This window comes from Aotus nancymaae, unplaced genomic scaffold (genome assembly GCF_030222135.1).
Source record: "Aotus nancymaae isolate 86718 unplaced genomic scaffold, 86718_ANA_hifiasm-v0.15.2.pri h1tg000011l, whole genome shotgun sequence".
In the NCBI taxonomy this organism is placed as follows: domain Eukaryota; kingdom Metazoa; phylum Chordata; class Mammalia; order Primates; family Aotidae; genus Aotus; species Aotus nancymaae.
In genome coordinates, this window is record NW_026988422.1 from 11982999 (window position 1) to 12001266 (window position 18268).

General features: G+C 38.7%; 1 protein-coding gene across 1 annotated transcript; it reads left to right on the top strand.

The window, feature by feature from the left end:
• Positions 1–14697: 14697 nt before the first annotated feature.
• Positions 14698–15981, top strand: LOC105723070 (L-lactate dehydrogenase B chain). The gene has a single exon (XM_012460937.3). The coding sequence runs from the start codon at positions 14780–14782 to the stop codon at positions 15782–15784; it is 1005 nt and encodes a 334-aa protein (XP_012316360.1). The 5' UTR covers positions 14698–14779; the 3' UTR covers positions 15785–15981.
• The last annotated feature ends 2287 nt before the right edge of the window (positions 15982–18268 follow it).

Here is an 18268-nt window from a genome sequence, read left to right on the forward strand (position 1 = left end):
TCTCAGCGCTGCCGTTTCAGCCAGTGCAGGGGGTTGCCACATGGGAAATAACACAGATCCCGGCACCTTTTCAACAGGTGACTGGAACACCTGGTAGATAGAGTCATCCGTTCAACTAAAAAAAAAAAAGGGATCTGAGGCAGGGAGCCAGGTGATCAGGCTCGGATGGTCCCACCCCCACAAAAAAAACAGCGATTGGAAACGTTCTGGATTGAGAGTTTCACAGCAAGCACAGCTGAACCCCGGATGGTCCAGCTCTGTGGGGGAGGGGCGTCCATTATTACCGAGGCAGTCCACCACTACCGAGGTAGTTTGCCATTGCTGAAGCAGCCCGCCATTACAGAGAGAGTCTGCCATTATAGAGGTGGGCTGTGATTGCTGAGGCAGTTCTAACTACACCTGTATAAACAGTACTGCAGGGAAGTTTACACGGCAGCTGGGCACAGCCTACAGCAGCTTAGCAAAGCCTCTGCAGGCAGAGAGTGACTAGACTGTCTCCTTGCTGGGCAGGGCAGCCCTGAAAAAAGGCTACAGCACAACAGAATCTTATAAATAAAGCCCTAACTCCCTGGGACAGAGCACCTGGGGAAAAAAAAAAAAGGCGGGGGGGTTATGAGTTCTGCTGCAGCAGACTTAAACGTACCTGCCCGGCAGATCTGAATGAACAACAGAGCTCACAGCTAAGCACTTGAGCTCCTATAAAGGACAGCCTGTCTCCTCAAGCAGCTCCCTGACCCCCGTATATCCAGAGAGTCACCTCATAAAGGAGAGTTCAGACTGACATCTGGCGGGTATCATTCTGGAACAAAGATAGCAGAAGAAGAAACTGGCAGCAACCCTTACTGTTCTGCAGCCACTGCAGGTGATCCCCAGGCAAGCAGGGCCTGGAGTGGACCTCAGCAGTCCTACAGCAGAGGGGCCAGACTGTTAGAAGGAAAACGAAGAAACAGAAATAACTTCATCATCAACAAACAGGACGTCCACTCAGACACCCAATCTGAAAGTCAGCAACTACAAAGACGACAGGTGGATAAATCCACAAAGATGGGAAGAAACCAGTGCAAAAAGGATGAAAACACCCGAAACGAGAACACCTCTCCTCCTACAAGGGATCACAACTCCTCACCAGCAAAGGAACAAGGCTGGATGGAGAATGAGTGTGATGAATTGACAGAATCAGGCTTCAGAAGGTGGGTAACAAGAAACTTATCTGAGCTAAAAGAACATGTTCTAACCCAATGCAAAGAAACTAAGAACCTTGAAAAAAGATTTGACGAAATGCTAACAAGAATAAACAACTTAGAGAGGAATATAAGTGAATTGATGGAGCTGAAAAACACAACATGAGAACGTCACGAAGCATACACAAGTTTCAACGGTTGAATTGACCAAGCAGAAGACAGGATATCAGAGATCAAAGATCAACTCAAAGAAATAAGAAAACGAGATTAGAGAAAAAAGGGTAAAAAGGAATGAACAAAGTCAACAAGAAATATGGGACTATGTGAAAAGACCTAATCTATGCTTGATAGGTATGCCTGAATGTGACAAAGAGAGTGAATCCAAGCTGGAAAATACTCTTCAGGATATTATCCAGGAAAACTTCCCAAACCTAGCAAGGCAGGCCAATAGTCAAGTGCAGGAAATACAGAGAATACCACAAAGATATTCCTCAAGAAGAGCAACCCCAAGGCACGTAATCGTCAAGATTCACCAGGGTTGAAATGAAGGAGAAAATGCTAAGGGCAGTCAAAGAGAAAGGTTGGGTTACCCACAAAGGGAAGTCCATCAGACTCACAGCAGATCTCTCAGCAGAAATCTTACAAGCCAGAAGAGAATGGGGGCCAATATTCAACATCCTTAAAGAAAAGAATTTTCAACCCAGAATTTCATATCCAGTCAAACTAAGCTTCATAAGTGAAGGAAAAATAAAATCCTTTGTGAACAAGCAAGTACTCAGAGATTTCATCACCACCAGGCCTCCTTTACAAGAGCTCCTGAAAGAGGTACTAAACATAGAAAGCAACAACCAGTACCAGCCACTCCAAAAACATACCAAATGGTAAAGAGCATCGACACAATGAAGAACTGCATCAACTAATGGGCAAAACAGCCAGCTAGCATCAAAATGGCAGGATCAAATTCACACATAACAATATTAACCTTAAATGTAAATGGACTAAATGCCCCAATCAAAAGACACAGACTGGCAAATTGGATAAAAAGCCAAAACCCATCTGTGTGCTGTATCCAGGAAACCCGTCTCACATGCAAGGATACACAAAGGCTCAAAATAAAGGGATGGAGGAAGATTTACCAAGCAAATGGAGAGCTAAGAAAAGCAGGAGTTGCAATTCTCATCTCTGATAAAATAGACTTTAAAGCAACAAAGATCAAAAAAGACAAAGAAGGACATTACATAATGGTAAAAGGATCAATGCAACAAGAAGAACTAACGATCCTAAATATATACACACCTAATACAGGAGCACCCAGACACATAAGGCAAGTTCTTAATGACTTACAAAGAGACTTAGACTCCCACACAATAATAGTGGGAGATTTTAACACCTCATTGTCAATATTAGACAGATCAACCAGACAGAAAATTAACAAGGATATATAGCACTTGAACTCAGACCTGGACCAAGCAAACCTAATAGACATTTGCAGAACTCTCCACCCCAAATCCACAGAATATACATTCTTCTCAGCACCACATCACACCTACTCTAAAATTGACCACATAATTGGAAGTAAATCACTCCTAAGCAAATGCAAAAGAACGGAAATCATAACAAACAGTCTCTCAGACCACAGTGCAATCAAGTTAGAACTCAGAATTCAGAAACTAACTCAGAACCACACAGCTTCATGGAAACTAAACAACTGGCTCTTGAATGTTGACGGGATAAACAACAAAATGAAGGGAGAAATAAAGATATTCTTCAAAACCAATGAGAACGAAGACACAACATACCAGAATCTCTGGGACACATTTAAAGCAGTGTCTAGAGGAAAATATATAGCAATAAATGCCCACATGAGAAGCAAGGAGAGATCTAAAATCAACACCCTATGATCAAAATTGAAAGAGCTAGAGGGGCAAGATAAAAAGAACTCAAAAGCTAGCAGAACACAAGAAATAACTAAGATCAGAGCAAAACTAAAGGAGATAGAGACACAAAAAACCCTTCAAAAAATCAATAAATCCAGGAGCTGTTTTTTCGAAAAGATCAACAAAATAGACCACTGGCCAGATTAATAAAAAAGAAAAGAGAGAAGAATCAAATAGATGCAATAAAAAACGATAAAAGGGATATCACCACAGATTCCACAGAAATTCAAATCATCATCAGAGATTACTACAAACAACTCTATGCACATAAACCAGTAAACATGGAAGAAATGGATAAATTCCTGGACACTTGCCTCCTCCCAAGCCTAAAGCAGGAAGAAGTTGAAACCCTGAATAGACTAATAACAAGCTCTGAAGTTGAGACAGCAATTAAGAGCCTACCGCCCAGGTCCAGATGGGTTCACAGCCGAATTCTACCCGACATACAAAAAGAGGAGCTGGTACCATTCCTTCTGAAACTATTCCAAACAATCCAAAAAGAGGGAATCCTTCCCAAATCATTTTATGAGACCAACATCATCCTGATGCCAAAAACTGGCAGAGACTCAGCAAAAAAAGTAAACCTCAGGCCAATATCCATGATGAACATAGATGCAAAAATCTTCAACAAAATACTGGCAAACCGATTGCAACAGCACATCAAAAAGCTTATCCACCATGATCAAGTAGGATTCATCCCAGGGATGCAAGGTTGGTTCACCATACACAAGTCTATAAAAGTAATTCACCACATAAACAGAACCAAAGACAAAAACCACATGATTATCTCAATTGATGCAGAGAAGGCCTTCGACAAAATTCAACAGCCCTTTATGCCAAAAACCTTCAATAAACTAGGTATTGACAGAACGTGTCTCAAAATAAAAAAAGCTATTTATGACAAACCAACAGCCAACATCATACTGAATGGGCAAAAACTGGAAGCATTCCCTTTGAAATCTGGCACTAGACAAGGATGCCCTCTCTCACCACTCCTATTCAATATAGTATTGGAAGTCCTAGCCAGAGCAATCAGGCAAGAAAAAGAAATAAAGGGTATTCGAATAGGAAAGGAGGAAGTCAAATTGTTTCTATTTGCAGACGATATGGTTGTATATCTAGAATACACCATCATCTCAGCATAAAATCTCCTGAAACTAATAAGCAATTTCAGTAAAGTCTCAGGATACAAAATCAAGTGCAAAAATCATAAGCATTCCTATACACCAATAGACTTAAAGAGAGCCAAATCAAGAACGAACTGCCATTCACAATTGCTACAAAGAGAATAAAATACCTAGGAATACAACTAACAAAGAATGTAAAGGACCTCTTTCAAGAGAACTACAAACCACTGCTCAATGAAATAAGAGAGGACGCAGACAGATGGAGAAACATTCCATGTTCATGGTTAGGAAGAATCAATATCGTGAAAATGGTCATACTGCCCAAAGTAATTTACAGATTCAACGCTATCCCCCTCAAGCTACCAATGACTTTCTTCACAGAACTGGAAAAAACCACCTTAAACTTCATATGGAAACAAAAGAGAGCCCGCATAGCCAAGTCAATTCTAAGCAAAAAGAACAAAGCAGGAGGCATCACACTACCGGACTTCAAACTATACTACAAGGCTACAGTAATCAAAACAGCATGGTACTGGTACCAAAACAGAGATATAGACCAATGGAACAGAACAGAAGCCATGGAGGCAACACCACATATCTACAACCATCTGACCTTTGACAAACCTGATAAAAACAAGCAATGGGGAAAGGATTCCCTGTTTAATAAATGGTGTTGGGAAAACTGGCTAGCCATATGCAGAAAGCAGAAACTGGACCCCTTCCTGACACCTTACACTAAAATTAATTCCAGATGGATTAAAGACTTAAACATAAGACCTAACACCATAAAAACCATAGAAGAAAATCTAGGCAAAACCATTCAGGACATAGGCATAGGCAAGGACTTCATGACCAAAACACCAAAAGCATTGGCAACAAAAACCAAAATGGACAACTGGGACTTAATCAAACTCCACAGCTTCTGCACGGCAAAAGAAACAGTCATTAGAGTGAATCGGCAACCAACAGAATGGGAAAAAAGTTTTGCAATCTACCCATCTGACAAAGGGCTGACATCCTGAATCTACAAAGAACTAAAACAGATTTACAAAAAAAAAACCAAACAAGCCCATTCAAAAATGGGCAAAGGATATGAACAGATACTTTACAAAAGAAGACATACATGAGGCCAACAAACATATGAAAAAATGCTCATCATCACTGGTCATTATAGAAATGCAAATCAAAACTACATTGAGATACCATCCCACACCAGTTAGAATGGCGATCATTACAAAATCTGGAGACAACAGATGCTGGAGAGGATATGGAGAAATAGGAACACTTTTACACTGTTGGTGGGAGTGTAAATTAGTTCAACCATTGTGGAAGACAGTGTGGCGATTCCTCAAGGACCTAGAAATAGAAATTCCATTTGACCCAGCAATCCCATTACTGGGTATATATCCAAAGGATTATAAATCATTCTACTATAAGGACACAAACGTTCATTGCAGCACAGTTTACAATAGCAAAGACCTGGAACCAACCTAAATGCCCATCGATGATAGACTGGACAGGGAAAATGTGGCACATATACACCATGGAATATTATGCAGCCATCAAAAACGATGAATTCATGTCTTTTATAGGGACATGGATGAACCTGGAAACCATCATTCTCAGCAAACTGACACAAGAACACAAAATCAAACACCGCATGTTCTCACTCATAGGCGGGTGTTGAACAATGAGAACACATGGACACAGGGAGGGAAGCATCACACACTGGGGTCTGTCGGGGGGAAATAGGGGAGGGACAGTGCAGGGTGGAGAGTTGGGGAGAGATAGCATGGGGAGAAATGCCAGATATAGGTGAAGGGGAGGAAGGCAGCAAATCACACTGCCACGTGTGCACCTATGCAACAATCTTACATGTTCTTCACATGTACCCCAAAACCTAAAATGCAATTTAAAAAAAGAAGAGAAAATAGAAAAAAAAAGACTCTGACACATATTATAAATAATATTACTGCATGAGATATCCTGAGTCACTTGACAGCCTTCAGTTGAAAGGCAGAGCTAAGCAGAGGCTTGACAAAGGGTAGGCAGTAAAGCTAAAAATTTTTCTTCTCCAGATATCACTAATCTCACCCCAAATTATGGCTAGATTCTACCCACCACGTTAATGCTGAAAACCATTTTTTTAGACTGATTCTTTTGGAAACTAATTTTTTTTTTCTCTTACAGGCTCAAGGATGTTGCCCTCAAAAACTAGGCTGAATTCCCAGTACCAGGAAATGTTGTTACCTTATTTAGAAATAGGGTCTTTGCAGATGTAATCAGATTAACATGAGGTCATACGGAATAGAATGGGTCTTAATCCAATATGACTGGTGTTCATATAAGAGGAGAGTCAGAGACAAATACACACAGAATTAATATAATGTGAAAACACACAGAGAATGTCATGTGATGATGGAGGAAGAGATTAGAGTGATATGTCTAGAAGCCAAGGGGTTCCAAAGATTGCCAGTAACACCAGAAGCTAACAGAAAGGCATGAAACAGATTCTTTCACTGAGTTTCCAAAAGAAGCATAAATGTAAATGACACCTTGATTTAAGACATTTAACTTCCAAAACTTTGAAGGAATAAATTTCTGTTAAGTCACCTGGTCTGTGGTACTTTGTTACGGCAGCCCAAGGAAACTAACACACAAACTAGGCATGTTGACTCCTGAAAGAAACTTGGCATGTGTGAATATTGTAAATGAATAATAGCTTTAAGATTGTTGGAAATTTCAAGTAATATGAAAAGATAAAGGATTCCGCAGCGGGCAAGGTTGACTACCCAAAGTGGGTTACTGCAGATAATGAGCTTCTGAACACAGAGATTAAGCCCTCCATAGCATCAGTCTCAGACATAATGGCATTATAGACCTGGAGAACACCTGCCATAACTAGTGTAAGGTTCTCTGGGGGTCTAGGTCTCCTCTCCTAGGAATATCCTCTTAAATAAAATATAATATCAAAGGTGTGAATATTTTACTCAAGCGTACAAAAATTGCAAGAGTGTTTTGTGTAGTTTTTGTTAGCTGATAAGTTTTACAATATCAAAGAGTTATTTTTTATATTTTGAAAAAGAAACAATAAAACATATAGAAAAATATATATATATACATAATTACCATATGTTTAGAAAGTACATATTTACATTGATAGTGGCATTTCAAACATCCTGCTAGCTCTACCTTTAAAATATATGTGAATACTTTCCATAAATAGCAAATCTACATTTATGGTCCAAGTCACTGCCATCACCTACCTGAATTATTGCAACAGGCTTCTCACTGTTTTCGTTCTTACCCCAAAAGGGTCCACACAACAATCAGAGTAATTTTGTTAAAAGTCAGTCTACATCATTTCTCTGATCAAAACTCTCCAGTAGCCTCCTATCTCTTCTAGCATGAAAGAAAACCAGAGCCCTTACAGAGAGTTCTTCAATGCCATATAAGATCTGGACCCAGTTAGCTGTCTGATCTCATGTCCTACTATTCTACTCCACAGAATTTTTATCTTCCTAGGACTACAACCATGCCGGGCATGTTCCTGCCCCAGGCTAGATATCCCATAACATATCCCTCATTCCTTATGCCTTTGCTCAAATGTCACCTTCTTATCAAGGTCTTCCAGACCATACTATTCAAATGACATCACACACTCTACATTCCCCAGCCCCTTTCTTGCTTTTTCTCCAATGCACTTATTGTCTTCAAGTATACAACATAATTTGCTTATTTTTTATTGCCTGTTTCTTTCCCAGAACAAGAATTTCTATCTGTTCTGTTGACTACTATATGTTATTGCCTAGAATAATGTCTGGCATAATAGGTACTCAATAAATATTTGTTCAAGGACAGGATAAGGATATTTATCTCAGCATTATTTAAAATAGCAAAATATTGGAAATGACCTACATGTCCAACAGTGGAATGGCTAAATGGACAATGATACTTTTTAACCAAATATTATATGCCTGTTAAATTAATTATATGTGTTGCATCATCTGTGTATTTACAACTGAAAACCTTAAAAAGTTGAATGGAATCATTGGTTTCCTTTAAAGGGAACTACATCTAATTGCTTGTGAATATGGAATAAGAAAAAATAAAATGATTTGTTAAGGTGATGGAACCCTAGTACAATTTGGAGTTTTAAATAATGATGTTTGATATCTGTGTTACTATACATATTTGTAAAGCAAAATTTAGCTATATTATAATACTAAAAACAGAACGAGAGTTATATTTTGAGATAGCTTGATTCATTGTCTCTTGGTGAAGTTTTAAAAATACATTTTATTCTGATTATTAAAACTAATAGCTTCATTCTTGAATAACAGAAAATGTCAATGATTTATTCCAGATATATAAATGAAGCAGAACTTCTCTGTCATGGGTGCTGAGTTAAACTATTACATAGTTTATATTTACTCAGAAAATTCTAAACACAGTTTCCCTATGGTTCAAAAGTTGGAAAATGTTATTATGTTGACTAGAACATGCCCTAAATTCAAATGGGCTTAGGGAAATTTGGGACTTTAAAGAAATACTGACATACAGGCCAGTTGTAGTGGCTCACACCTGTAATCCCAGCACTGTGGGAGGCCAAGGCAGGTGGATCACTTGAGATCAGGAGTTCAAGACCAGTCTGGCCAACATGGTGAAATCCCGTCTCTACTAAAAATACAAAAATTAGCCAGGCATGGTGACATGCACCTGTAATCCCAGCTACTCAGGAGACTGAGGAAGGAAAATCACTTGAACTCAGGAGGCAGAGGTTGCAGTAAGCCAAAATTGTGCCACTGCACTCTAGCCTGAGCAACAGACTGAGATTCTATCAAGGAAGGAAGGAAGAAGGTAGGAAGTGGAAAGAGAAAGACAGAGGAAAGAAGAAAGGAAGGAAGGAAGGGAGGGAGGGAGAAGGGGGAGAGGGGAGGGAGGGAGGGAGGGAAACAGAGAGAAAGAGAGAGAGAGATAAGAAAGAAAGAGAGAAATCTTGACATACAACCATATGTAATAAAGCCTGAATATCAACAGGGAAGCCCAAAACTTTAGAAGAAACATTGCTTATGATAAAAAATATTCCTGCTGAAGGAGAAGGGCTGATACAATTCCAGAAAAATGTATATCTAAACTTTAGGTGAAGTTTTTTTCTGGCTCTGCAGTAATTACCCCAATATCCTCAATCTTCTCTAACAGTCTAAGCTGTCCAGTACCCAATGGTCTTATGTTAATTGCGCTCTGTAGAACCTGGGTTCATCCTTGAAGCAATATATGAAAGAGAACAAAAAACAGCCACAGGAGCCTGGAGGGACAGAGGAGCTGGCTGCTTTGTGGATCACTGTACACCTGAGAAAGGTGACTCTTGAAAGGAGAAGAGGTAGGAAGAGATGGGATCCTAGTGCCTCTTGGTGGAGATCATGCAGATGGGAACACTTTGGTTATACACAATTCCTTTCCTATTCACAAGGTTGCATCCTCTTACATTTTATGAAAATTAGAGGGACAGCATACATGGCAGTTGATTTTTTATACACACACAAAATAAGTAAAAATGAATAAGTAAATAATATAAGCAAATAAGTGGATGAATGAAGAGGAAGAAAAAGCAAAGGAAGAGAAAGGAATGAAAAGAAAAGAAAGGAAAGAAAGAAACACTATCACTAAATATGATAATCAGGAAGAAAGAAAAATGACTAGAAAAATAAAGTTGAAATGAAATAGATTAAAAGAATGACGAAAATATAAGAAATTTAACTATGATAACTGGAAAAGAAAATAAATGAAAGACCGAATTACTAGAAAATGCCTTGTTTTCTGAACAACATGTCTAAGTTTTCTCAACATTCTGCAGGAGTCACACTTACAAAGAGAATGACAGTTTTGCCCTGAAAGAGACTGGACGGGTGTCCATGGAAAGATTACTATAAAATGTTGATTTTTAAAGTACTGATTTTTGTTTTCTTATCACTTTTACATTTGGAATCAATCATGCTAAAAGCATATTTCACTAATATTAGCTTTCTACATACAGTTTAAAAAGGTAATAGGGAAGTCATCAGGTTGAGAGAACTCTGCCACTTTAATTTTCCGTGTAAACAAACCAAAATCCAAGGTAAACAGTAAAACAAAACGACTTAACCAATCAGAAACATCCAGCTAACCTCTAACTAGGGACTTTCCATTAGATAATGCCCAAATAAGGCATTTCTTCACTTTGCTTCTATAATTACGCTATAAAAGTCCACTGCCAACATTGCTAAAACAGAGCTCTCCAAAACTCTTCTGGTTCTGAAGCTGCCCAGTTCATGAATGAATTCTTGCTCAAATAAACTCTGCTAAATTTACTTTGTCTAAAGTGTTTTTTTAACAGTAACTTACAACAAAATATTTCTTCATATTTCAAAAAGCACATTAAATCCTGAGGCAGGTATTAAAGAATTTATCAACCCTTTTACAAAGGGCATTATTTTTATTAAATTTAAAAGATAATTAACATTTAAAATGATATGGTTTTAAGATGTTAAATCCTTGATGGAGGTTAAAAAACTTGTCCTAAAAATAATTCTGGAGATCGGTTGCATAACATTGTGAATGTACTTAACACTAGTAAATTACACACTTTAAAATATCAAAAATTGCAAATTTTATGTTATAGACTTTACTATAATATTTTAAATTTTTAAAAATAAAAGATGTCTTAGATAATAGAGCAAGAACATAATGGTTCAGGGAGAAGCACTTGGTTATAATACATCTGATATAAATTTAAATTGCAAAATCTAAATACCAATCCTAAAGTGGTAATTTTGGCATTTGTAAATACCTTAAAATTAGGCAATGCGGGGAATTGTGAATGTAATAAGATAGTTGCCTAGGAGATCAAATTTTGTAAAATGAAACAGAGCCTACATCCAGAAGTTATTAACTTCCAGAAGCTTGATAAATAAACATCCACAAGATTATAAACCTTAAAAAATTTTGATTTTGCTATTTATCTCTGGGACTGCAATGCTTGAAATTATATGCATGCACATTTTGTATTATGCTATCTATCTTCTTATCCCCTCTTTGCTAATCTGCAGCATCCAAATCTCCCCTGCTTCTCTTATGGAGGACCCAGGTAAGTAGCTGCAGCTCTTTACTTCTTTTTTCCTTGCCATCAGTTGCTGAGTTTCAGCTTAACTTGGTTAAGGAAACATCACCACTCAAAACTTCCTTTGGCAAATGTCTCAGACGCTAGCCTGTGGAGAAAAAAATTATATGCTAAACTTCAGAGAAAATCATTGTATTATGTGTGGTGAGAAAATATGAAAATTCTTACATACAGAGATCCTCTAGGAAACTGAGGCCTCGATGCTACCTACATGTGAGGGCATAAAGAAGCAATATAGGAGTGAGGTAGACTATCACATTGTGAGGAAAGATACTGGACAGATTCAGGGAGAAAACAGCCAAGCGTCAACCATGCCCTTCTCTCTTCCAAGAAGCTCTTTCCCTAATAGTCTAAGTAATACTAATAGATGGACCAGCATTGAGTAGAGAGCAGAGGCCTGAGCACCTAACACCTCCACTATCATGTAGATTGTTAAGGGGCAGGCACTTCCGCTTTTTCTTGGCTCTCCTGCGATAGAAACATTTAATTTATTAACAGTTACACTTTTCCATTGAGACTCCCCTGCTTCCAGCCTTTTAAGGAATAGAGGGCCATGAGTAGATCAGTTTTGCTTGAGTGGGGTCACTGATGTGAATGCAGGTAGGAGAAGCAAAATGCAGCCTGACAGCTTTGCTACAAAGGCTGCCAATTTGAATGCCTAGGGAGGGGCTTAGTGGGAGCTGTGAACTGCTCTGAACCAGAGTAAAACGTGCCTTATGAGAAGAAAGTCTAGGGTCACCAGATCTTCTGGTTTGTCAAGAAATGCTGAGATATCTGGATTTTAACATGAAATATCCTGACTTTTAAAGGTTGGCAAGCAATTCAAATTTTTCAACAGTATGTGAAGGCAAAACTCCAGATGCCCAAGGGCTATATTCAGACTGCAGGTTATCAAATTGTGACCTCAACTTTCCATACCAAAGACTGAGCTGCTGGAGGGGGACTGGGAGGGAGAGATAAGAAACACTGAGCTTTAGATAGCTGTTAAATGGAGTGGAATTTGGAAAGAAGGAGATTTCTAAGGGAAAGTCTTAGGGATGTTTTCTGTGTGATGGGTGGTGTAAATCCATTTGTAAACCAAACACCTTCAGGGCTTTTAAAACTGGATTTGTTTTTTTTTTGGATATGATAACATGCTAATACAAGGTTTAGAATAAGAGGGAAACAGTTTTAGGTATACAGGTTTACATGTACAAGTGATAAATATTGCACTGCCAAATTTTTATGAAAAGATCCTATTGGATTTCATGTCACAGTTTACGATACAACCTCAACTCTCAGAGATTTAGTAAGGCCATCAGAGCTGTTCAAATAGAGTATAAAGGTATAATGCCTCACCAGGTTATTACTATTTCTAGCCAGCAGATGAACCCAATCCAGAGCGTAAGTATGAAAAGGTGACTGTAATACTCCCCCTGTATCTATTTTTTAATCTCCAGACATACACACACATGTGCACACACATACCTGACTGTATAATACATGCTATGGGCTGAATTGTGCCCTCTCATATTCACATGTTAAAGCCCTAGTCCTCAATGTGATTAGGTTTAGGTGAGGTTATCAGCATGGAGCCTTCATGAACATGTTCAGTGCCCTCATAAGAAGAGACACAAGAGAGCTCTCCCTACCTCCCCAGTCCCCCTGACTCTGCCATGTGAGGATACAGCAAGAAAGCAGCCATTTACAAGCCAGAAAGAGGGCCTTCATTAGACTCAACCATGCTCTTACCCAAATTTCAGACTTCCCATGCTCCTAGAGCTGTGAGAAATAAATGTCTGCTGTTTAAGCCACTCAATCTATAAAATTTTGTTATAGAAGCCCTGGCTAAGAAAAATGGATACTCCAAAATTGCAACATATCATTGGGAAGGTATTTATAAATACCTAATTCTTCCAATGAGTCTTCAAACTACTACCATATGTGGGCAAAAATCTCCATTATCCAACCAATCTACTAAAATAAATTTTAAAATCAGTCCTTAAGGAGAGTGTAATTATAGAAAACCCTGCTATTAACTGAAAGTTTGAGTCCCCCTAAAATTCATATGTTGAAATCTAAATCCCAAGGTGAGGATATTTGCAGGTAAGGCTTTTGGGAGGTAACTAGGTCATGAGTGTAGGACCCTAATAAATGGGATTAGTGCCCTTACGAGAAGAGGCCAGAGAGCTACCTCTCTGTGCTCTCTGCCAAATCAGGAAGAAGGTCCTCACTAAACAACATTAGATCTGCTAGCACTCTGATCTTGGATTTCCTAGCCTCCAAAGTGTGAGAAATAAACTTGTTGTTTAAGCCGCCCAATCCATAGTATTCTATTATAGCGGCCTGAGCTAACCAAAGCAGACCCCCTTCACATTTTATATTCTTAGTTATTTTACTTATTTAAGCATAGTTTTTAAACTTAGTTCTAGATGTATGTATAACATTATACATATTACTTGTAAAATCTACACTCTCTATTACATTAAATGAGAGAATATAAGTTTGTTTAAAGAAAATAGGCTTGAAGCCAGCAAGAACAGATTCTATTGTGACTCTGTCACTTACTAATTGTGTGATATTGGGTACCTTATTTAAGTAATCTGAGAAAAAAAAGTCCAGCACTCTAAAATAAGGATACTATTGAAACTGCCTTTGCAAACATTTTAAACATGAGAAAATTATGATAATAAAAGGGATCTGATCTAACACCCATCTTGCCTTTAACCTCCTAGCTGCCCTTAATCATTCCTGGGCTAAGGCCAAGCTAACTTTGAGAGACATTTAGTTTATAGTTTAAATGATAACAGCCCTTGCCCCAAACTAAACCACCTTTATAAAGCTAATGAAAGATCACCAGGTTAGGAGGATGAGAAGGCTAAATTCTGCCAAGGCGTAGACATAAATGATTACCAGCCATTATTTTGGAGGTCACAAGGTTTGCAACTTCCCAATTACTCCTGCAGAAAATATATATCTTGTAGAACCTAAGACTGGTCTCTTGAAATGTCTTTTCAGGTTTTGCATTTCTAACAACCAATGGCTCCACCTGAACCCTCCAACTGATCCTGTGGCCCAAATAGAAGCAGAATCCCTGGCTCAACAAACTATCCTGGAAAATCCCTAGCCTCCAAATTTTCAGACAGATTGATTTGAGTGTTTGATTTGAGAGAATAATTAAACTCTTTATTACAATGCTGTGGTCTCAGTAATTGATTTTGTCTAGGCAGTGGGCAGGACGAACCCATTGGGCAGTTACACTACTAACTAGCAAACAGGATTGTTAAAAATATTAACATTTGTGGATCCGGCGCCGGAGCAGACACAGGCAGCTGACATTGTCTTCTCCGCAGCACTGTTTCTGCGGTCTCCAGAGCCTTCTCTCTCCTGTGCAAAATGGCAACTCTTAAGGAAAAACTCATTGCACCAGTTGCAGAAGAAGAGGCAACAGTTTCAAACAATAAGATCACTGTAGTGGCTGTTGGACAAGTTGGTATGGCATGTGCTATCAGCATTCTGGGAAAGTCTCTGGCTGATGAACTTGCTCTTGTGGATGTTTTGGAAGATAAACTTAAAGGAGAAATGATGGATCTGCAGCATGGGAGCTTATTTCTTCAGATGCCCAAAATTGTGGCAGATAAAGATTATTCCGTGACCGCCAATTCTAAGATTGTAGTGGTAACTGCAGGAGTCCGTCAGCAAGAAGGGGAGAGTCGTCTCAATCTGGTGCAGAGAAGTGTTAATGTCTTCAAATTCATTGTTCCTCAGATCATCAAGTACAGTCCTGATTGCATCATAATTGTGGTTTCCAACCCAGTGGACATTCTTACATATGTTACCTGGAAACTGAGTGGATTACCCAAACACCGTGTGATTGGAAGTAGATGTAATCTGGATTCTGCAAGATTTCGCTACCTTATGGCTGAAAAACTTGGCATTCATCCCAGCAGCTGCCATGGATGGATTTTGGGGGAACATGGCAACTCAAGTGTGGCTGTGTGGAGTGGTGTGAATGTGGCAGGTGTTTCTCTTCAGGAACTGAATCCAGAAATGGGAACTGACAATGATAGTGAAAATTGGAAGGAAGTGCATGAGATGGTGGTTGAAAGTGCCTATGAAGTCATCAAGCTAAAAGGATATACCAACTGGGCTATTGGATTAAGTGTGGCTGATCTTATTGAATCCATGTTGAAAAATCTATCCAGGATTCATCCCGTGTCAACGATGGTAAAGGGGATGTATGACATCGAGAATGAAGTCTTCCTGAGCCTTCCATTTATCCTCAATGCCCGGGGATTAACCAGCATTATCAACCAGAAGCTCAAGGATGATGAGGTTGCTCAGCTCAAGAAAAGTGCAGATACCCTGTGGGACATCCAGAAGGACCTAAAAGACCTGTGACTACTGAGCCCTAGGCTGTAGAAGTTTAAAAACTACAATGTGATTAACTCTGAGCCTTTAGTTTTCATCCATGTACATGAATCGCAGTTTGCTCTGATCTTCTTCAATATGTGAATTTTGGCTCACAGAATCAAAGCCTATGCTTGGTTTAATGCTTGCAATATGAGTTCTTGAATGAATAAAATTAACTATTGCAAAAAAAAAAAAAAAAAAATTAACATTTGTAAATGTATCTAACATATAGAAAACCATAAAGCTTATTTTGCCATTTCTCCTAAAAGTGAAGCTATTGCTTAAATTTAACTACAAGCATTATCCTTGGGTAGTTGTGAGGAGCTAAGATTTCCCTAGGGCCAACTGCTAACTCAGGAAGAAGTAGCTAAAAGTCTAAAAAGCTGATCAGAACTTCCAACAGGCCAAAGGGATCAAACCAAAAATAAAAAAAAAATTGGACCCCAGGGTCCTCCAAAGTTGAAGTCTCTTCAAAACTGCAAGCTTTAGGTCTGAATGCTGAAGGACCACATGCTAACAGAGAGGTTGAACAGGAAGCAGGTGATTTATGTACTGAAGCCAAACTTTGAATTAACTCAATCCACTAAACTAAATTAAGAAAATCTTAGCTTTCAATTGCCCCAAACAAATTACCAGAAATTTAAAAAGCTGTTACAGGAAAGGGGCTCTGATCCAGACTCCAAGAGAGAGTTCTTGGATCTCACACAAGAAAGAATTCAGGGAGAGGTCACAGTGCAAAGTGAAAGCAAGTTAATTAAAAAAGTAAAGAAAGAAAAGAATGGCTACTACATAGACAGAGCAGCCCCGAGGGCTGCTTGTTGCCCATTTTTATGGTTATTTCTTGATGATATGCTAAACAAGGGGTGGATTATTCATAGACCATATAGGGTAACTTCCTGACATTGCCATGGGATTTGTAAACTGTCATGGCACTGGTGGGAATGTAGCAGTGAGGATGACCAGAGGTCACTCTTGTAGCTGTTTTGGTTTTGGTGGGTTTGGCGGGCTCTTTACTGCCACCTGTTTTATCAGCAAAGTCCTTATGAACTGTATTCTGTGATGATCTCCTATCTCATCCTGTGACTTAGAATGCCTTAACTGTCTGGGAATACAGCCCAGCAGGTTTTAGCCTCATTTTACCCAGCTCCTATTTAAGATGGAGTTGCTCTAGTTCACACGTCTCTGACAAAATTATATATCCTTTTTAGAGAAAGATATCATCATGCTGAGCTGGAAATTATTTTTTAAATTTTTCACATAAAATAACTAGCAGTAAATAAAAAATGATCAAACAGACATTAGTAGGTTTGAGAGGCAAATTTAAGTCACTTGGAAACAGCTTGATTCTAGTCTTGCTTTTAAGCAGGGCTGCTTCGCAGGTATATGACCTGGTCAGTCACATAGGACCAAAGTTTAGAGAGGCTGTAGGCTTAATTCAATACACTACTCTTGACAATGTGGAAGTCTTAATAATTTTGAATAAGGGGTCTGGCATTTAATTTGGCAGTGGGTCCTTCAAATTATATGGCTGCTCCCACTTTTAAGATTAATTAAATGAGACCAGAGCAATGTTTAGTCTAGGGCTGAGTATACTTTACTACTGAAGCAAGACTTTGCAAAGTACTCCACCCAAAACCCCATGAATAATCAGATTTTCCAGCTGGACTGGAGGGATCAGGTGCTGTTTCCAGCACTGTGTGAGTGCAGGATATTTTCTCTAATATTCTCAGGTAGTTTTCCCATCTACCTCAGATAGTTTTCTCACATGCACATGCTGATAAGTATTCTCCGGAATACCCAAAGAGACCCCTGAAGATTCATAAAATTCTCCCTGTGTAGCTGTACCCTCTCTGGTCTTTCTTGCAAACTCGGGGAGCCTACCTGGAACCTCCCTTTCTGCACCATGGTCTGTAAACTCATTTAGTAATCAATTGTTTGGCCACCTGATTTATTTCTTATCTCATAGGTATCACTGCCCTTCACTGTCCAATATCTTGTGTTTTGAAAACAGTTGTTATATATCTTGTACCAATTTTGTTGTTGTTACTATCTCAAATAGTATAATTTATCCCATCCTGTTACTCCCTATTGGTTGGAAGTAGTAATCCAACAGCAATTTATGTAACAGTCTGCAAGTCTAAACATCCCCAATATTGATCAACAGTAATGTAGATACACTAATTGTGGTATGTTCATACAGAAAAAAAAAATGCCGTTTAAGAAATAAAAATAAAGTGCAACCACATTCAGCAACAAGGATGAATTTCACAAGTAATGTTGAACAAAAGAAACCAGACACAAAATAATGTAATAATGCATGCTGTATGACTCCAACACAGGCAAAACTAAATGGCTGTTAGAATTCAGGATAATGGTTATCTTTCAAAAGAAGAGGGGTACATAAAGGAGGCTTCTGTGCCCCGGCCATGTTATTTTACTTGACCTGAGTGGTAGTTATGCAAGTGATCTCTT

Coding starts and splice junctions, on each gene's coding strand:
- LOC105723070 (XM_012460937.3), top strand. CDS start 14,780: ATGGCAACTCTTAAGGAAAAACTCATTGCACCAGTTGCAGAAGAAGAG.